The sequence below is a fragment of the Mastigoproctus giganteus genome, chromosome 2 (assembly GCF_048544385.1).
Source record: "Mastigoproctus giganteus isolate SK-2022 chromosome 2, ASM4854438v1, whole genome shotgun sequence".
NCBI lineage: Eukaryota > Metazoa > Arthropoda > Arachnida > Uropygi > Thelyphonidae > Mastigoproctus > Mastigoproctus giganteus.
The window spans coordinates 159,961,966-159,983,586 of NC_143576.1; the positions used below are offsets into that span (position 1 = coordinate 159,961,966).

Consider the following 21,621-nt stretch of genomic DNA (forward strand, 5'->3'; position numbering starts at 1 on the left):
GAATCGCTAGTTATGATGTGTGTGCAAGTATACGTGCACATGTTCTTATTCTTATTTACCCTAACACAGCCCATTTATTTACTTGTTCCATGATGAACCACAGCAGGGCATGAAATCTCCAAACTTTGCTTTCCAATAGAAGCACTGCAAGAATCACTTTCACCTCTGCCTATGGGCTCTAGTTAAGCTATTAGTCTGTTTCCCCCCCCCCCCAAGAATTTATTAATCTATTAGTATGTATATCCCCTCCCCATTTATATTATTCTTATTCATATATTTCATTGTATTCTTCAAGTGATTTAAACTGCTTATACTTTACTATAGACAGTACTTCAGTGATTGTTGGCACTGTTTTTCTGTATATTTTATTGGCTTACTTAATACTTAAATACTTAAAGACGTTATGAAAAAATTCATTACTTTAAGTCTTGTATTCTGTTTTAATAGCCTTTATTCTCATATATAATCAATCCTGATCCATTAATATTTTTAATGATGATTTTTATACCATTGTAAAGTAACTTATACAAATATTAAAAAATTTATTTTTTCAGACTGTCAAGTACCTTAATTTTCAGTAACCTTAATTCAGTGTTTATTGTTGAAATGAAGTTGTTTATTTATTTTTTCTTTCTTTATGTAGTTTGCACACCAAGGCAGTATGGAAAGCACTGCAGCCAAATATGTGTATGTAATAGTGATCAACCATGTGATCATATTACTGGTGAGTGTATGTGCACCAAAGGAAGGACTGGGAAAAGTTGTGAACAAGGTATAGCATCTAGCCAACATTTAACAGCATATATTTTAAAGTACTTAAACTATGAGTGCTACAGTCATGGGAATGCAGTGTGCTGCATTCCCATTTACTCGTAAGTGCAGGAATGCAAGTGATTGCTCAAAAGCTTCATTTCCCACTATGTATTGGGAACTTCATTTCCTGCACTTGAACAATCACTTGCATTTCTGCACTTACGAGTAAATGGGATGGTTTGGTTTTGGTTTTTTTTTTTTTTTAGGAGCATTAGCAACTAAGGCCATATTGCTCCGGGATATGCGGTGGTCATTCCCTGAACTTTCCGCATCCTCCATATTTGGTGGTGACGGGCTGGAACCCCGGTCTAATCAAGAAGCGTGTGCTACGCACTGCTGCTGCTCCTTCCCACCTGGCTACGGAGTGGCCTGCGAGTAAATGGGAATGCAGCACACTGCACATCCTAGAATTTTTACTAATGGCCCAAGGGGATACCTAGCATAAGATTTTACCTTTTCTTCTTCTTTGCAGGGATATTGCCTTGAGCCATTGGTCAAAAATTTCTATGCAGTACACAAGATTCAAATTCTCACTAGAGCCATTTTGTGCCTAATGTCAGTCATTTTTGTCAGTGAGCAATATTATCATGGTGGCAAATTTTGATCAATGGGCAAAGAGACATCCAGTATTTAAGAACAAAAATTAATTTTTTTTTAAATTCTTTACACGATTAACTTTATTCTTATATGCAGGGTTCCACTCACCTTTGGCTCTTGGACAAAATTTGACATGCCATTGGCAAGAACTAGTTCTCCTCACTAGCAAGCTAATTGTCACTCAGCTGCAACATCAACAACAGCTGAGAGAGGATGGGTTATCATACATTTATTGAATTAAAGAAATATTATTAGTACTTTCTATGCATTTCATATAAATGCATAGAAGGTATTGGTAATTTATATGTACATATGAATTTCTTTCCAAATTTTTGTGAATTCCAAATTTCTTGACATGTACAAGTTAAATTTCAATAAAACATCATAAACAATGATGTTTTATTGTTCTTCCTTGAATTTATATAAGTTATCAACTTCCACAACAGATGGTTTGTTCCAGTAATCAACTACCTGCTGCCTAAAGCCAAATTTCCACACATCTTTTCTGCAGTGATCCTTCCTTGATTTGAATTTGTAATCTCTTATGTGTGTGGTCTGAACAAGAGGAAGAATCCCATCAGCGTTGAGCTTGCTCAATCCATTCAAATCCATAAACACCTCAATCAGATCATGTTGCAGGTACTAAGTCTCCAGATGTTGCTATTTGCAGAACTGAAGCCTTTCTTTTTAAGAGTACCCTTTGTTTCACTCACCAATCTCATTGCCCTTCTTTGTACTTGTTCCAGCAGCTCTACAACCTTCCTAAAATTAGGCCCCCAAACCTGTATGCAGTACTTAAGATGAGGCTTGACCATTGCCTTATACAAGGGGATAATCACCTCCTTGTCCCTACTAGCAAAATTCTTGTATATTATTGACAAAACCCAATCATCTGGCTTGGCAGCCTAGCTGCACTGCTCAGAGAACTTCATATCTGACTGCAAAATTACCTAGATCTTTTTTATTTTCCACTACTCTGAGTGTAGTAACACATGGTACATTACTCTGCAGTTACTGCTACCCATATATAGTACTATGCATTTATCAGCATTAAACTTCAATTTCCATTTCTCAGCCCATCTGCCTAACTTTTCTAGATCCTGTTGCAGTAGCATGCTGTCATTACTGACATAACAATCCTGACAACCTTTGTACCAACTGCAAACGGACATTAAGCCTAACATGCCTTCATCAATATCTTTGATAAATAGAGAAAACAATGATGGGCCCAACACCGAACCCTGGGGGACTCTACTAATAGCATTAGTCCATGAAGAGCAATGTCCATTGATTACCACTCTCTGTCTTCTCCCACTCAATCATCCCTTTATCCATAACAGCAACTTCTCCTTAATGCCACACTGCTCTAATTTGTGTCTTTTACATGCAACAGTATCAAAAGATTTCCTGAATTCCAAGTATATGCTATCAAAATTATTTTTTGCATCTAGTTCCTTTGTGAGCTTATCGTAATATCCATTCAAATTGGTTAAACAAGATTTCCCCTTAACAAACCTATGCTGTGTCTGAAGTATAATTGCAACCTTGTCTAAATGATCCTGCATTACTTTTACCAGAGACTCCATTATTTTCCCTGGAACAGAAATTAAACTAACAGGTCTGTAATTACTCGTGTCACACTTTGATCCTCCTTTGTGAATTGGGGATACATTCACCCGTCTTCAGTCCACCCTTCCACTGAATCCAAAGATGCTCTCATTGGCTAAGGGTTTGCTTACTTCCTTTGCTGTGTCCCTTACTATAATTGGATAGATCCCATCCACCCCAGGTGCCTTCCTTATGTTTAACTTCAACAATTTGAATGGGTTGAGCACGCTGAATTCTGATGGGATCCTTCCACTTGTTCATATTACGAACCTAAGGGGGCACAAATTCAAATTAAGAAAAGACAGATGTAGAATAGATGTGCGGAAATTTGCCTTTAGCCAGCGGGTGGTTAATTGCTGGAACAAACTTCCATCTGTCGTTGTGGAAGTTGACAGGTTAAATAAATTTAAAGAGGAACTGGACAGGCATTTGGAGGGAATGGTGTGATTTTTTTTTTTTTTTTTTTGACTGATGCTGCATAAGCTCATAAACTTGCTTTCTTGCATCACATGCCACTACTACTACTACTACTATTTCTCCTCCACTTTCCTCTCAGTTATTACAAAATCATTCAACTCCCTGTTAGGGTGTGATAAACTTCCTGCATACCCTTCTCTAAAGAATACCTCATGTGTAAATGTAGAAGCAAAATCCCCATTCAGTATTTTGCATCACTCAACTATCCCTTTATTCATAAGAGCAACTTGTCCTTAATGCCACACTGCTCTAGTTTGTACAGTAGTCTTTTAAATGCAACAGTATCAAAAGATTTACTGAAATCCAAGTATATGATATCAAAATAATTTTTTGCATCCAGTTCCTTTGTAACCACATCATAGTATCCAATCAAATTTATCAGACAAGACTTTCCCTTAACAGACTCATGCTGTGCATAAATTATTACTGCAGTCTTGTCTAGATGATCCTGCAATGCTTCTTTAACCAGTGACTACATTATTTTCCCTGGAGCAGAAATTAAGGGTGCCTCCGTAGCCAGGTGGGCAGGAGCAGCAGCAGTGTGTAGCACATGCTTCTTGATTAGACCGGGGTTCGAGCACGTGAGCCACCAAATACGGAGGATGCGGAAAGGTCAGGGAATGACCACCGCATATCCCTGAAGCAATATAGCCTTAGTTGCTAATGCTCCTAAAAACCAACTAACAACAACAGCAGAAATTAAACCAACAGGTCTGTAATTACTCATGTCACCCTTTGATCTCCCTTTGTGAATAGGGGATTACTTTTGCACATCTCCAGTCTGTGGGGACTTTCCCAGAGTCCAAGGATGGTAGTAGTAGTAGTAGTGGCATGTGATGCAAGAAAGCAAGTGTATGAGCTTATGCAGCATCAGCCAAAAAAAAAAATAAATCACACTATTCCGTCCAAATGCCTGTCCAGTTCCTCCTTAAATTTATTTAACCTATCAACTTCCACAACGACAGATGGAAGTTTGTTCCAGCAATTAACCACCTGCTGGCTAAAGGCAAATTTCCGCACATCTATTCTACATCTGTCTTCTCTTAATTTGAATTTATGCCCCCTTAGGTTCGTAATCTGAACAAGTGGAAGGATCCCATCAGAATTCAGTCTCCAGCCACTGCAATTTGCAGAACTTAAGCCTCTCTTAAGCCCTTCTCTGTACACGTTCAAGCAAATCTACATCTTTCCTAAAATGAGGCCTCCAGACCTGTACGCAGTACTCAAGGCGTGGCCTGACCATTGCCTTATACAGAGGGACAATCACCTCCTTCTCCCTGCTAGCAAAATTCCTATATATCATTGGCAAAACCCCATGACCTGTACTGGCAGCCTGTCTGCATTGCTCAGAAAACTTCATATCTGACTGCACAATTACACCCAGGTCTTTTTCATTTTCTACCACCTTAAGTGTAGTAACACACAGTTGGTACATTTCTCTGAGGTTACTTCTACCCATAAAGATGGGCAGATGGGCTAAGAAGTGGCAACTTCAGTTGCCACTTCTTAGCCCATCTGCCCAAATTGTCTAGATCCTGTTGCAGTAGCACACTACCATTACTGTCATTAACAACCCAGCCAACCTTTGTATCATCTTCAAACTTCAACACTAAGCCTGATATACCTTCATCCATATCATTGATAAATATACAAAACAACAGAGGACCCAACACCGAACCCTGTGGGACTCCACTAATAATATTAGTCCACGAAGAGTAGCACCCATTAATTATCACCCTCTGTCTTCTCCCACTCAACCATCCTTTTATCCATTGTAGCAACTTACCCTTAATACCATTCTACTCCAATTTGTACAATAGTCTTTCATGTGCAACAGTGTCAAAAGCTTTCCTGAAATCCAAATATATGATATCAAAATAATTTTTGCTTCCAGTTCCTTTGTAACCACATCATAATATCCTATCAAATTTGTCAGACAAGACTTTCCCTTAACAAACCCATGCTGTGTCTGAATTATTGTTGCAGTCTTGTCTAGATGATCCTGCAATGCATCTTTAACCAGTGACTCCATTATTTTACCCGGAACAGAAGTTAAACTAACTGGTTTGTAATTACTCATGTCACCCTTCAATCACCCTTTGTGAATTGGGGATACATTTGCACATCTCCAGTCCATGGGGACCTCCTCCTGAGTCCAAGGATTCTCTCATAATTATGGCTAAGGGTTTGCTTAGTTGCTTTGCCGTCTCCTTTAATATAACTGGATAGATCCCATCCACCCCAGGTGCCTTTCTTATGTTTAAATTCAACAATTTGTCCTCCACTTTTCTCTCAGTTATTACAAAATCATTAAGCGCCCTGCTACAATTTGATAACCTTTTGCCATTTTCAAACCTTAATAACTCCTCATGTGTGAATGTAGATGCAAAATACTCATTCAGTTTGTTTGCTATCTGAGCAGGATCATCAACAGTCAAACCATCGATATCAAGTGGTTCAATCAGATTCATCCCCTTCCTTTTAGAGTTTATATAAGAAAAGAAATCCTTGCTGTTTTTCTTAGCATCTTTTGCCAAAGATTTCTTATAATCCGCCTTCGCCTGCCTAACCTCCTTTGTGACCTGATTACAGATTAGCTTATATCTGCCATAGGCTTCTGAGTCACTTGATAATTTATATGCATCCCATGCATTTTTATCATAATTATGGCTGAGGGTTTGCTTACTTCCTTTGTCACCTCCTTTAATATAACTGGATAGATCCCATCTGCCCAGGTGCCTTTCTTATGTTAACTTCATCAATTTCTCCTCCACTTTGCTCTCAGGTATTACAAAATCATTATGCTCCCTTTTAGAGTTTAATAAGCTTCTGTCCTCCACTCCCTACAGAATTCCTAATGTGTGAATGTAGATGCAAAATACTCTTTAAGTTTGTCAGTTATCTGAGCAGGATCATCAACAGCCAAACCATTGATATCAAGTGGACCGCTTTGATTCATCACTTTCCTTCAAGTGTTTACATAAGTAAAGAAGTCTTTGCTGCTTTTATTTGCCAGAGACTTCTAATAATCTGCCTTCGCTTGCCTAACCTCCTTTGTGACTTGATTGCCAGTTAGCTTATATCTACCTTAGGCTTTTGTATCACCTGATAATTTATATTCATCCCATGCATTTTCTTCTCTTCCATGTGTCTCAGTAGTTCATCTGACATCCATTTATGTCTAAGCCTTGAACTATATTTCTTAGTTAGTATGAAAAGGCCAACATTAGTTGGCTCTCTGTATAGAATTTAAAAACCGAGACCACTGTAGTCTCCTTTACGAAAGCAAAAAGGTTAGCATTATCAGAAGCATATGGTGCAAGATAGCAAGCTTATACAGCATCACCCAAAAAAAACCCTTCCCATTTCACCCATCCTTTTCTCCAAAAGTTTGTCCAGTTCTTCCCTGAATTTATTTAAACTATCAATTTCCACAATGGCAGATGGAAGTTTGTTAAAGCAATCAACTACCTGCTGGCTAAAGGCAAATTTCTGCACATTTATTCATCAACTGTCTTTCCTCAATTTGAATTTATGCCCCCTCGGTTCATCATCTCAGCAAGAGGAAGAATTTCATCAGCATTGAGCCTGCTCAAACCATTCAAGTCCTTATACACCTCAATCAGATAACCTCGCAAGTGCCTACTCTCCAGATGCTGCAATTTGCAGAATTTAAGCCTTTCTTGGTAAAAGCACCCCTTTGTTCCCCTTTCCAATCTTGGTGTGCTTCTCTGTACTCGTTCTAGCAACTCTATATCCTTACTAAAATGAATCCTCCAGACCTGTATGCAGTATTCAAGGTGTGGCCTGACCATTGCTTTATACAAGGGGATAATTATCCCTACTAGCAAAATTCCCTTGCCTCTGATCATAGTTACATCTCTAAGTTAATCCTTCGTCAATGCAGTGTGATCACTGCCACCTAGTGGTTCTTTTATCTGAAAATTCCTAATACCAGTAGAATCGCTGCTGATAAATAGATCAAGATTATTGTTCTTTGTCTCTTGTTACCTCTCTATTATGCTGCTGTAGAAAACAGTCATCGAATAAATTTACAAATGTCTTGCTAGTGTGTGATTGACCAACCCACAAATTCCAATCAATATCTGGAAAGTTAAAACCCCCCATTACAAGACATTCTGATTTACTGGCCCACTGTATTTCTCTGTACAGCCATTTGGCCTATAACACACTCAGAAACTCATTTTTGTTTTCCCAGTGCTTATGTCACACCAAATTGACTGAATATTGCACTGCCTTAGATTTTATGTGCTTCTCAACTAAGAGCATAACCCCTCCCTCCCTCCTTTCCTGTCTGTTATTTCTGTGTACATTGTACTCTTCATATTTATCAAATTCTGCATCCCTTATATCTGAATGACACCACCTCTCTGATATCCTCACAATATCTGCATTTGATGTCTTGAGCAGTACTTCAAATTCATAAAATTTATTTACTATGCTCCTAGCATTGGTGTACAAGCAAATATACATGCACCTGTTCTTACTCTTAGTTACCTTAACACAGCCCATATATTTCCTTGTTCTATGATGGCCCACAGGGGCCCTTAAAATCCCTGGTACCAGCTTTCCAGGCCACCGCAGGTGGAAGAAGTCAAATTAGTTTAAAGCAAAAACCATTTGTTCAAATTTATTTCAAATAAATTAAATTAACTGGGTTCAAGTGCAGATGAAATCTTAGAAATTTTAATTTATCCAGTATCAATAAAATGAACAGAAACATAGAAGATTAAGCCAAATCTGGATCGCTATTAAATTTTGAAGTTTTTTTGTTTTTTTTAACTAATAATTTAGTTTTGAGGAACCTTGGATATAATTTGATGATGTAATCTCATTGTAGAAGGATTTGGAGATCAAAATTTAACATTCTGTTAGTGAGGAACATTTAAAAAGTTGTGTTTGTTTCTGCAATGAAAGGTTTCTCAAACAGAAAGGTGTGGTATACTTTATCAACCAAAATTTGGATATAAATTTGATTAAGTGGAAGAAACTTATTATTATACATAAAATGTAAAGAGTAAATAAAGGAACAGACCTTGGTATACATGGGCTTAACTAGGAAGATACTGGCCACCCAATAGTAAGCAGATAATATACCCATTAACAATGGAGCTTGCTGCTACATCAGTAAACTGCTTTTGAGATGTTAGCACAAATGCCTGTATTTCTCTGCATTTGTCTAATATGAGTAATGTAAGTCAAAAATATTATGTAACATTGAAATCCATATCAGTAGTTTTCATCATCAGATGTCAAGGATATGTAAAAGTTGGGAGTTAATTTTCCTATTGCTTTAGAAAAGGACAATATGGAAAATAGGACAATAACTGGATACAAAGATTTCAGCAAAAACCCCTCAGCAGCATCATGATGATTGTTTAGATGATGCTACAAGTTACCTTCAGCATGTTAGATTGATATCTTGATAATTACAGTGTATGGTTCTCATTTCTCATTGGTTATCACTGATAGTAACTGACAAATTTTATGTCCAGTTTGATTAATATGCAGCTGCTGCTAATCAAATTGGACACAAATATATTTTTCGTTGTGTGAAAAATAGTGAAAAGATACAAAATTTTTTGAAATCTGAATACATTCTATTACTGCTATGATAACTAATTACAAAACTTCACACTATACATCGTCCACATGCACAATTATTTTAACCTCAGTGTTGTCCTATTTAATATTTTAGTCACTTTTCCCAAACAATAGGATTGAAAAACATTTAGGGAAATTTGCTCAGTAAGTATAGGAACTTTCCCTTTCCATATCTGCTTTTTCAAATTTTACAAGCCTAACTCAACCTAATGAAACTGTTATGTGGTTAGCTTAGAGAAATTTACTAAAATATTAAACTTGGATAAAATAAAACTTTTATTATCTAATAATAATAACACACCGCCCACTCATTTATTTGATGTATTGTTTGTTTGACAGAAGCTGTCAGTTTCAGCTAGTATGAGCAACCAGTGAGAAATAATCACATAATGTGATTGTCAAGCAATTGACTGATCACATAAGAGATATGGTAAAGTCCAAAAGACATTTCCTGGCTAAACCCTCAGAGTATGAGGGAATTTACTTATGCATGGGTTAATGCACACACATCATCTATACTACCAAGGTAGTTTTAATGCATTGTTTTAATTATATCTCATACTGTGAATACCTTCACAACGAGTTTCCATGGTATTGCACTACCTCAAATAAGTAATGCTTCACCTATGGAGAAGACTATTGTTATTTATTCTTGGGTGGATACCACCACCACCTAGAATAAGTTTGAATATCACAACACCAGGGTATCTATCCACTGAAGACAGGCCAAAAAGCCTTGAAATGGTGCCGTCTGGTTGGTAGTATCCGCCGAGAATAACAAATAATAGTCTCCTCCATAGGTGAATGGAGAAGACTATTGTTACTTATTCACACCTGTTATCTCATATTCACATTTATTCATACCTATTATCTCATAGAAAGGCACCTGGGATGGATGGGATCTATCCAGTTATATTAAAGGAAGCAGCAAAGGAAGTAAGCAAACCCTTAGCCATAATTATGAGAGCTTCCTTGGACTCAGAGGAAGTACCCATGGACTGGAGATGTGCAAATGTGACCCCAATTCACAAAGGAGGATCAAAGGGCGACACAAGTAATTATAGACCTGTTAGCTTTAACTTCTGTTCCTGGAAAATTAATGGAGGCACTGGTTAAAGAAGCACTGCAGGATCATCTAGACAAATCTTCAGTTATAGCTCAGACACAGCATGGTTTTGTTAAGGGGAAGTCTTGCCTGACCAATTTGATTGGATACTATGATGCAGTCACAAAAGAACTGGATGCAGGGAATAACTTTGATATTATATACTTGGATCTTAGAAAGGCTTTTGATACTGTTGCACATGGAAGACTGCTGCACAAATTGGAGCAGTGTGGCATTGGAGGCAAATTAGCATTAGCATTTAGCATTAGTAGAGGCATTTGATGCAAGAAAGCAAGCTTATGCAGCATCAGCCAAAAAAAAAAAAAAAAAAACCCACTTCCACTTCACCCCTCTGTTCGTTCAAAATACCTGTCCAGCTGAGCCTTAAACTTATTTAGGCTATCAACCTCCACCACAAGGGATGGCAGTCTGTTCCACCAACCAACCACCCGCTGGCTAAAGGCAAATTTCCGCACGTCTATCCTACATCTGTCTTTCATCAATTTGAATTTATGCCCTCTCAGGTGATTTTTCTGAGCTAGAGGAAGAATCCCATCAGCATTGAGCATGCTTAAACCATTCAAGGCTTTATACACCTCTATCAGATCACCTCGCTGGTGCCTAGTCTCCAGACATTGTAATTTGCAAAACTTAAGCCTTTCTTCGTAAGAGCACCCCTTTGTTCCATTCACTAATCTTGTTGCCCTTCTCTGTACTCGTTCCAGCAGCTCTACATCCTTCTTGAAATGAGGCCTCCAGACCTGTATACAGTACTCTAGGTGTGGCCTGACCATTGCCTTATACAATGGAATAATCACCTCCTTATCCCTGCTGGAAAAATTCCTGTATATCATTGACAATACTCCATGAGCTACTCTTGCAGCCCGTCTGCACTGCTCAGAGAACTTCATATCTGCCTGCACAATCACCCCCAAGTCCCTTTCATTCTCTACCACTGTCAGTGTAGTACCACAGAGTTGATATGTTGCTCTGGGGTTGCTTTTTCCCATGTGTAGTACTTTACATTTGTCAATGTTAAACTTCATTTGCCACCTCTCAGCCCATCTGCTCAACCTTTCCAGATCCTGTTGCAGCAGCATAGTGTCAGTAGTGTCCTTGACAACCCTGCCAACCTTTGTATCATCTGCAAACTTGGACATTAAGCTTGATATACCATCATCAATATCATTTATAAATACAGAAAACAATAATGGACCCAACACTGAGCCCTGAGGGACTCCACTAATAACATTAGTCCACGATGAGCAGTGTCCATTGATTACAACTCTCTGTCTTCTTCCCCTCAACCACCCCTTTATCCATAGCAGCAATTTGCCTCCAATGTCACACTGCTCCAATTTGTGTAGCAGTCTTCCATGTGCAACAGTATCAAAAGCCTTTCTAAGATCCAAGTATATAATATCAAAGTTATTCCCTGCATCCAGTTCTTTTGTGACTGCATCATAGTATCCAATCAAGTTGGTCAGGCAAGACTTTCCCTTAACAAAACCATGCTGTGTCTGAGCTATAACTGAAGTCTTGTCTAAATGATCCTGCAGTGCTTCTTTAACCAGTGCCTCCATTAATTTTCCTGGAACAGAAGTTAAGCTCACAGGTCTATAATTACTTGTGTCAGCCTTTGATCCTCCTTTGTGAATTGGGGTCACATTTGCACATTTGCAGTCTATGGGTACCTCCCCTGAGTCCAAGGAAGCTCTCATAATTATGGCTAAGGGTTTGCTTACTTCCTTTGCTGCCTCCTTTAATATAACTGGATAGATCCCATCCACCCCGGGTGCCTTTCTTGTGTTTATCTTCAACAGTTTCTCCTCCACTTTACTCCCAGTTATTTCAAGATTCTGTAGCTTACTGCTAGAGTTGAATACACCTCTGGCATTCCCCTTGCTGAATAACTCCTCATGTGTGAATGTCGATGCAAAATATTCATTTAGTTTGTTAGCTACCTGAGCAGGATCATCAACAGTTGACCCATCAATATCAAGTGGACCAATCTGATTCATCCCCTTCCTTCTAGAGTTTACATAAGTGAAGAACTCTTTGCTGTTTTTCTTTGCATCCCTTGCCAAGGATTTCTCGTAATCTGCCTTCGCCTGCCTAATCTCCTTTGTAACTTGGTTGCATATCAACTTGTATCTATCATAGGCTTCTGTGTCATGTGTTAATTTGTAAGTATCCCATGCATTTTTCTTCTCTGCCATATGCCTCATTAGTTCATCTGACATCCATTTTGGCCTAAACCTTGAACAATATTTCTTAGTTGGTATGTAAAGCCTAGTAGCTTCCAAGATAAGTTCTTTGAATGCTTCCCATTTTGAATTTGCTGTTGGTAACATCATCAGTTGGTCCCACTGTATAGAATTTAAATACTGTCTCAGTCCATCGTAGTCGCCTTTACGGAAGCAATAACCCTTCCCTTTACCCCTAACGGTAGTTACCTCCTTCAGTAAATCCCACTTCAGCACACTGTGATCACTGCCACCTAGTGGTTCATTTATCTGCAGATTCTTAATGCATGAAGAATCACTGCTGATAATCAAATCAAGAGTATTACTCCCTCTAGTTGCCTCCCGAACATGCTGATGTAGAAAACAATCATCCAATAAATCCACAAAAGCCCTGCTAGTGTGTGAGTAACCAGCCCCCAAATTCCAGTCAATATCTGGGAAATTAAAATCTCCCATTATAAGACTCTCTGATTTACTGGCCCACTCTATTTCCCTGTACAGTTCCTTATTATACTCATCAGAGTCATTAGGCCTATAGCACACTCCTACTCTCAATTTTGATCTCCCAATGCTTATGTCACACCAAACTGACTCAACACTGCACTGTCCAGCGATGTCGACTGGCTTCACTTCCTTGGTTTTTATGTGTTTCTTAACTAATAGCATAACCCCTCCCCCCTTCCTATCCTGTCTATCCTTTCTGTAGACGTTGTACTCCCCAAATTGCATTTCTGCATCCCTTATATCTGTGTGACACCACGTCTCTGATATCCCAACAATATCTGCCTTTGATGTTTTGAGCAATACCTCAAATTCATCAAATTTATTTACTAAACTCCTAGCATTGGTGTACACGCAAGTATACCTGCACCTGTTTCTATTCTTAGCTACCCTAACACAACCCATGTGTTTACTTGTACCACAATGGCTCCCAGCAGTCTCTGAAATACCATGCATCTTGTTTTTCAGGCTTCTGCTCATTCTAATAGAAGCAGTGCAAGAATCTCTTTCACCTCTGCCAGTGGTTACTGTCAATCTATTGGTCTTTGTTTCTGCTGCTTTGTTTCAAAATGCTGCTATGGATAAAGGGGTGGTTGAGGGGGAGAAGACAGAGAGTGGTAATCAATGGACACTGCTCATTGTGGACTAATGTTATTAGTGGAGTCCCTCAGGGTTCAATATTGGGTCCATTATTGTTTTCTGTATTTATAAATGATATTGATGATGGTATATCAAGCTTAATGTCCAAGTTTGCAGATGATACGAAGGTTGGCAGGGTTATCAAGGACACTACTGACACTATGCTACTGCAACGTGATCTGGAAAGGTTGAGCCGATGGGCTGAGAGGTGGCAAATGAAGTTTAACATTGACAAATGTAAAGTACTACATATGGGAAACAGCAACCCCAGAGCAGCATATCAACTCTGTGGTACTACACTGACAGTGGTAGAGAATGAAAGGGACTTGGGGGTGATTGTGCAGGCAGATATGAAGTTTTCTGAGCAGTGCAGACAGGCTGCAAGAGTAGCTCATGGTGTATTGTCGATGATATATAGGAATTTTTCTAGCAGGGATAAGGAGGTGATTATTCCCTTGTATAAGGCAATGGTCAGACCGCACCTAGAGTACTGTATACAGGTCTGGAGGCCTCATTTCAAGAAGGATGTAGAGATGCTGGAACGAGTACAGAGAAGGGCAACAAGATTAGTGAATGGAACAAAGGGGTGCTCTTACGAAGAAAGGTCTACGTTTTGCAAATTACAGTGTGTGGAGACTAGGCACCAGCGAGGTGATCTGATAGAGGTGTATAAAGCCTTGAATGGTTTGAGCATGCTCAATGCTGACGGGATTCTTCCTCTTGCTCAGAATAATCACCTGAGAAGGCATAAATTCAAATTGAGGAAAGACAGATGTAGGATAGACGTGAGGAAATTTGCCTTTAGCCAGCGGGTGGTTGGTTGTTGGAATAGTCTTCCATCCCTTGTCGTGGAAGTTGATAGCCTAAATAAGTTTAAGGCTCAGCTGGACAGGTATTTCGAACGAACAGAGGGGTGAAGTGGAAGTGGTTATTTTTTATTTATTTATTTATTTTATTTTATTTATTTATTATTTTTTTTTTTTTTTGGCTGATGCTGCATAAGCTTACTTTCTTGCATCAAATGCCTCTACTAATGCTAAATATTCACAATATGAGATATAATTAAAATGATGCATTAAAACTACCTTGGTAGTATAAATGATGTGTGTGCATTAACCCATGCATAAAGTATTTCTTGATGCTGCCGAGGTACTTTTAGGTAAACTTTTCAGTTTGTTTTCCTTTTAGAAATGGGATGGCTATTGATTTGTCTTGCAAGTTTTCAAATTTTGAAAAATCTTAAATTTGAATATTTTTAATTATTTTTTAAAATTTTTATCATAGCATGTCCAGAGGGTAAATTTGGCCAGGACTGTAAAGAAAACTGTGACTGTCCACCAAACACAACTTGTGATTCTGTTACTGGTATATGCACATGTAAACCAGGATACACAGGTTCAGACTGTAATGAGTGTAAGTTTTGTTTTTTCTTATAATATCTCAATTTCATTTAAATAGTCAGAAATAGTCAACACATTCTTAGTTAGTCATAAAAGTATACATATTCATGCAGAATTTCATGGCAAAATTCCATAAAATTTTACATTAGAGGAGGAAGGGGTTATGTTTCTGATCAGAAATCACATGGATTCAAGACACATGCAGACATTTTTTCTTATTATAGTTTTGCTTTGTAGTATATGTAGTATATGTATATAGCTTTGTAGTATATGTATGGAAAGAGTATATGTAGTATATGTATATAGCTTTGTAGTATATGTATGGAAAGAGTATATGTAGTATATGTATATAGCTTTGTAGTATATGTATGGAAATAGTTTTTGATTTTTTTGAATACTGCTTTCAATATACTAAAATATATCATCTGTTCTTAATAGATTATTATATATAACTTTTTAATTTTTAATAAAAGATTTAAATATTTAAAAATGCTGGGTTTTTACACATTACTTAAAAGAAACAAAATATATTATTTCTGCTGAAAATAAAAAAAAACATCACAGCCATAAAATATAAACATGAAACTAATAACTGGAAAATGGAAATGGTTAAGAGTAAAATTTCAAAATGATGCATGCACATATTTTTCTATTTATATATTGTGTATGTAAGCAGAAATTTGCAGAAACTTTTATTGATTTAAAATGAAACTAAGAGTCACTTCCACTTTCCTGTGAAGAAAGCTGTTTCATGAATTTTCAAGTAACAGCTTGCATAAAATTTGCATGAAATTTCATAATTTTGTGATATTTCATAATTCAAAATATTTTAATATCAAAAGATTGATATTATTACTTACAAGAGGATACAATATTATTATGTTATTATTACAAAAAGAGTTTTCCATTACATTTTCTCAGTAAAAGTGCTAAAATGTTCCTGTCTTTAATGTACAAAAAGTTGATAAAATGATTACCCTGCCTGATGCTTTCACTTAATTACTCTCTGAAAACTAGTAAGAGGAGAAACTTGCATAATTTCTCCTCATTATTTCATAATGCACAGGTATTTATTAATCATATTAATCATGCATGTAAAATTCATGCAATTAATGAATATTACAATAATGCCTGTGTGAATCTGTTGCTAAGGATATTGCTACTCTAAATTTAAATTGTACAACTTAATAGTTTATCCTAATAATTTATGATCTATAGCTTTATCTTTTAAGAGACATTTCTAGGTTACTGTTTAACTAATTCTAGGGCAAAACAATATTATTAAAAAATAAACAGAACTGTGAAAGGATGTAAATTTAGCAAATAAATAATTTCCAATTCTGTTTTAGCCTGTCCTTCAAATACTTTTGGTGTGCATTGCTCCCAGAAATGTAAATGTGAAAAGGGCAATTGTGATGCTCAGACTGGTGAATGTATATGTCCTCCTGGATATACTGGTGCTACATGTAATAAAAGTAAGTAATTGTTATTCTAATATGGTACCATTTTATTTCCACAGATATCTACAGTGTTAATGTATATGTTTTTGAATTAATATAATTTTAAAATACTTCTAAAGTTTTGGTCAAGAAACAGAAATAATGATGAGCAGAAGGCTTAAGGTTTTTGAATAATTGTGAAAACGATAAAAGCACTTTAGATAGAAATATTCACATTGAGTAAAAAAAAAAAAAAAAAAAAAAAAATTTGATGCCTTATGATATTGCTTTTTGCTTTTTAATGCTTTTTGATGCCTAAAGATAACAGAAAATTTTGATGTAGTGAAGGTTACAAATTAAGAATCTTGGTGGTGGAAACATACTTAAGAGCATAGTGTAGTTTATAGTAAAATTATTTTGAAGCTTCATGATTGTGAAGTAATGCTTGGCTTCATAGGAATGCTAACACTTAATTGTAATTTGGATCCTCTGACGCCTAGGATAGGTTTATGGGATCTGTATTATTTTGTTTTATGGTATAACTTTTTTAACCTCATTTTTATTCTTGTCTGTTTTTAAAAATCCCTCCGAATGATTAATGTCTATCGTTTTTTGATATTAATATTAGTATTAGCAATGGCCACATGGTCCAAGAAAGCCTATGGCTTATGCTGTACCAGCCAAAAAAATAAGAAGAAAAAGAAAATTTTAAAAAATAAATAATTAATAAAAGAAAAGGAAATAAGACAGCCTATCATTTCCCTCCTTCTATAGGTAACTATGGGAGAAGGGATGCGATAGGCTGTCTATTTCCTTTTCTTTTATTCAGCTGACTATCAACTGTCCAGCTGACCTTTGAATTTCTCCAAACTGTCAGCCTCCCATGTAGGTAAATGTTTTTCAATATTAATAAATAATATTTCAAAAAATATATTTTTTTTAATAAAACATCTTCCCACTCTTTCCATTTCTTAAAAAACTCCTCCCCCTCCACCCCCTCGTCCCAGCTTGAGCTGAGGCATGGCTCTTCTGATTCTTTTTTTTTTTTTTTTTTTTTTTAATTAAATCAAAAATGGCTCTTCACTCAAAAAAGTTTGCCTACCCCTGCCCTAAGGCATAACAAACCTGAAATACCATCTAATATGGAACTTATCAAGAAACACTTTTTTCTCTAATAATTTCAGATTCAAGGACAAAATTACTATATTTAATACAGTGTGAAAAAATAAAATATCATTATACTTATAAGCACAGTGAATGATGATGCAGTAGTTGATCAGAATTGTGCTAAACAAGAAACCAGAAATAATTTATTTTTAGAACAAATAGAAGGGTTACATTGACCACATGAACCAGGTAATCTGAAATTACACCTGTAAATGCCAGATTAGAAGATTCATATTCCTTCTTTTTACAAGTGCAAAAGATGTTCTGGCACTGAATACATTTACTTGTTTGGAGATTTCATTTCATATTCCATCAGTTGGGGGCTAATGAAAGAAGTAAGGAGTAAAGTTTGTCATATGAAATATTCCAGATTTTTCCACTACACAATATTTATCACACCCTTTACTTCAACCATTTAATCAACATTTTATCCCTTGTAGTACATTCCCACCAATGAACTCCTTTTCTTACAAAAAGTGTTCCTGTGGGACTATGTGAGAAGCCTTACTAAAGCCTAAATGTCAGAATTATTCTAACGTAGTATATTTTGGCTGACATAGTATATTATATATATTATACTATGTCAGAATAATTCATAGTATATTTTGCATTCAATACTCCATAATTTTCTTTTCTACAGAAATTAAACACATGTCTGTTATTAACCATTTTGCCCTTGGTACTGCCTTTTTGAAAGAGAAATTTGTATATATCTAATTGGTTGGAACTTCATCTAAGCCCAGGGATGTATCCTTTTGACTCTGACTACATTTCTGGATTTCTGTTTTCAGACCAGTATTGAGATTTTAGAACACGCTTAACACTACAAGATGCAGACTTGTAAGGGAAACATTTATCTTTTAAATAAACTACTTGTTTTATGTATGGATAGTTTTAAAATTTTAATGCATCCAATTTCAAAATTTATTACAAAACATTGTTACCAGATGTCTAATTATTGAAATTAAACAAAATTTCAAAAATTTGAAAAGGTTTCAAAGTTTTCTAAAGTCCCACACACTTGTAAGAATAGGTATTTTATTATTTTTTCACAGTGTTCTTTTTTTTAACTAAACACAGATTAGTAACTGATTTTCTCTCCAGTATTACAATTTGGAATGCAACAATTAAAGCATTAAAAATTTCTGGTTTTATCATGTGCAAAAGATGTCTATTTACTTATTTCAAGCATAATTCTTGGTTTGAAATTATCATTTATTTTATCATAATATATATAATTTATTTTATCATAAATTTTAACTCTGAATAAATTATCCTTGCTTTCAAAAACCACTACCCTTCAAATCTTTTGTAAAATCAATGCATGCATCCTATAACAGGTGACCTTTCTTTAGGGGGAACTATACTGGATTGGGTGTTACTAAGGATTTATTAATTTATATCAAATTTGAGGAAATAATTGCCTTATGCATCTGCTCCTGTAAAATCTGCATTAAGGCTTAACAAAATAAATACAAAATAGATTAAATATACTTACGTTTTTGGATGAATATTCCTGTACAGTTCTATACAGGACAATCCATCCACAAAAGAATGTCTATCTGTGATAGAAAGAAATAAAAAAACATTTCCTAAAATGTATGTAAATTATTTCTCAGAATTAATAAATCTTTAGCTAACAGCACAACATGGTTTATCCATAATTCAAGTTACGTGCAAGAAAAAAAAAGGATGCATTTCTTCTCCTACATTAATGATCTGTCGTTTTTACATTATGTTGTAGACCTGGTGAGATGTTAGGAAAACTGTTCGGTAAATTTCTGAAAAAGTTTCAAAATTTTCTAAAGTCCCACACACTTGTAAGAATATGTATTTTATTATTTTTTCACAGTGTTCTTTTTTTTTTTAACTAAACACAGATTAGTAACTGATTTTCTCTCCAGTATTATAATTTGGAATGCAACAATTAAAGCATTAAAAATTTCTGGTTTTATCATGTGCAAAAGATGTCTATTTACTTATTTCAAGCATAATTCTTGGGTAGAATCATTATGTTACATATGTTTGCCCGATTCCAATTATTTCTTTTTTTTTTTTTGACATTATAACTCCAATTAATTCTAATGAGGAGTTCGATAAATAGAGAAGGATTTTGGAAGTGTGTGTGTGTGTGTGTGTGTGTGTGTGTGTGTGTGTGTGTGTGTGTGTGTGTGTGTGTGTGTGTGTGTGTGTGTGTGTGTGTGTGTGTGCGTGCGTGCGTGCGTGCGTGCATGCGTGTGCACATGCACGTGCACATGTGTTGTTTATCTTCTAAAGTATTGGTTATTCAGTAACATTTAAGTGAATAATAAAAGTAAGTCAAGTATAATGCAAATAAATGAGTTTAAAAATCTTAATTTGGTAGCTACTTTGCCAATTTGTAATAATATAAATAGCCAGCATTAGTTCTGTTAAATGAAAATTATTAATCTTTGTTATTATTTGGTTTGCTAATAAAAATTTTTATTTGCAGAATGCCCTTCAGGTTATTATGGAGATGGCTGTAAGGAACTGTGTCCCTGCTCAAACGGAGCTACATGCAACCCCGAAACAGGCCGATGTATATGTCCTTCAGGATTTATAGGAACTAGTTGTCAAGAAGGTAATGTAAAATTTTAGATTAAATTGACAGTAAATGGAAAACAGCATTGTTAGGCAGCTAACTCGGTAATGATGCTGGAAAGGATACACTAGCCACATTATCAAGAATGCAAATTTATATGATTAGTTAGAGGGGAGAAATATGCAGTTCTGAATAATCTGATTGAAATACCTCATTCTGGTTCTGCTAATAGTTATTTTGCTATACAGAGTATAAGGGAAAATATATAGATACGTATAATTATAACCCAGTTTAATGTAATAATAAAATATATAACAATAAGTAACAGGCAGTAGCTTTCAAGACTAATGAGTCTCTTTTTCAACTGAATTCAAATACAAATACAACGGATAAGTGCAATGAGCTGAGTGAGTATAAGGCATACTTTTCTTAAAAATTTAGTGCTTTTCAAAATTTTTGAAAAATTTCATTTCTTTTTATATATATATAAAAAAAAATGATGCTTTGCTAATGTGTCAGCTCCTAACTGTTTGCATGGTGGATGTTTAACAGCAGACATACTGGTGGTAAACATCCACCAAAATAACTTAATTTAAAAGTTAAAATAGCTATCAAAGTGATATCAATGAAAGATTTCCTTCATTATTGGTTTGTTATTGAAGACATTTGGCCATAAAAAATAAAATAAAATGATTTTATAGGCTTTGTTAAGTCTGTGTCAAGTGGAACAAAACAAGGATTTAAAACTAGTGGCATCTCTTTCTTATGTCCAATAACTGGCCAACATGATTTTTACCTCCACTAATATATTAGCTGTTTGCACTAATGATAGGCATAATGAAATTATTAGTAATTGAAAGATTTCAATAATCAAAATAATGGGATAATATAATCAAATGAAATAATCAAGTGATATAATCAAATGAAGTCATCAATTGATGACTTGTGTAGTAATTATGTGATTGTAGTAATTGTGTAAAAATTATGTGATTTCTGAAATAATTCTTACATCACATAATTTCTACACATTTAGCTTTTTGTGTCCCATATTATGTATATCTTACTACAACTTATGTAAGTAGATATGATGATATGATACTAATATGTTATATACTTGTAAAAATAATAATGTTTGCACGTGCTCATAGATATCAGTAATGCTGGGGAGAGTTAGCACATTCAACCTTGTCTGTTTGCCTCCCACCTCTCTTTCTTTCAAGGATAGAGAAACAGTTGTAGTGTGAGTTCATGTTCAATTTATCTGTATATCTGGTGCATATTTTTTGTTTCTTCTGTGTTTTTCTTAGCACTGTATTGTTAGTTAGTTATTTGGTTTTTAGGAGCATTAGCAACTAAGGCCATATTGCTCTGTCTGTATTGTTAAAATGTTTAAGCAAAAGTGAAGGAAGTGTCTGAATCATCCTGAGCCTTTCTGCTTGTA

General features: G+C 35.7%; 1 protein-coding gene across 2 annotated transcripts in view; it reads left to right on the top strand.

Moving 5' to 3' along the window:
- The window catches only part of LOC150089701 (uncharacterized), a 394,377-nt gene that overhangs the window by 291,709 nt on the left and 81,047 nt on the right, over positions 1 to 21,621 (top strand). For both annotated transcript variants that reach the window (XM_090389604.1, XM_090389605.1), the window contains 4 exons: positions 644 to 772; positions 14,896 to 15,024; positions 16,361 to 16,486; positions 20,091 to 20,219. In XM_090389604.1, coding sequence (XP_090245730.1) covers positions 644 to 772; positions 14,896 to 15,024; positions 16,361 to 16,486; positions 20,091 to 20,219 — 513 coding nt within the window. The remainder of the gene's footprint in view (positions 1 to 643; positions 773 to 14,895; positions 15,025 to 16,360; positions 16,487 to 20,090; positions 20,220 to 21,621) is intronic.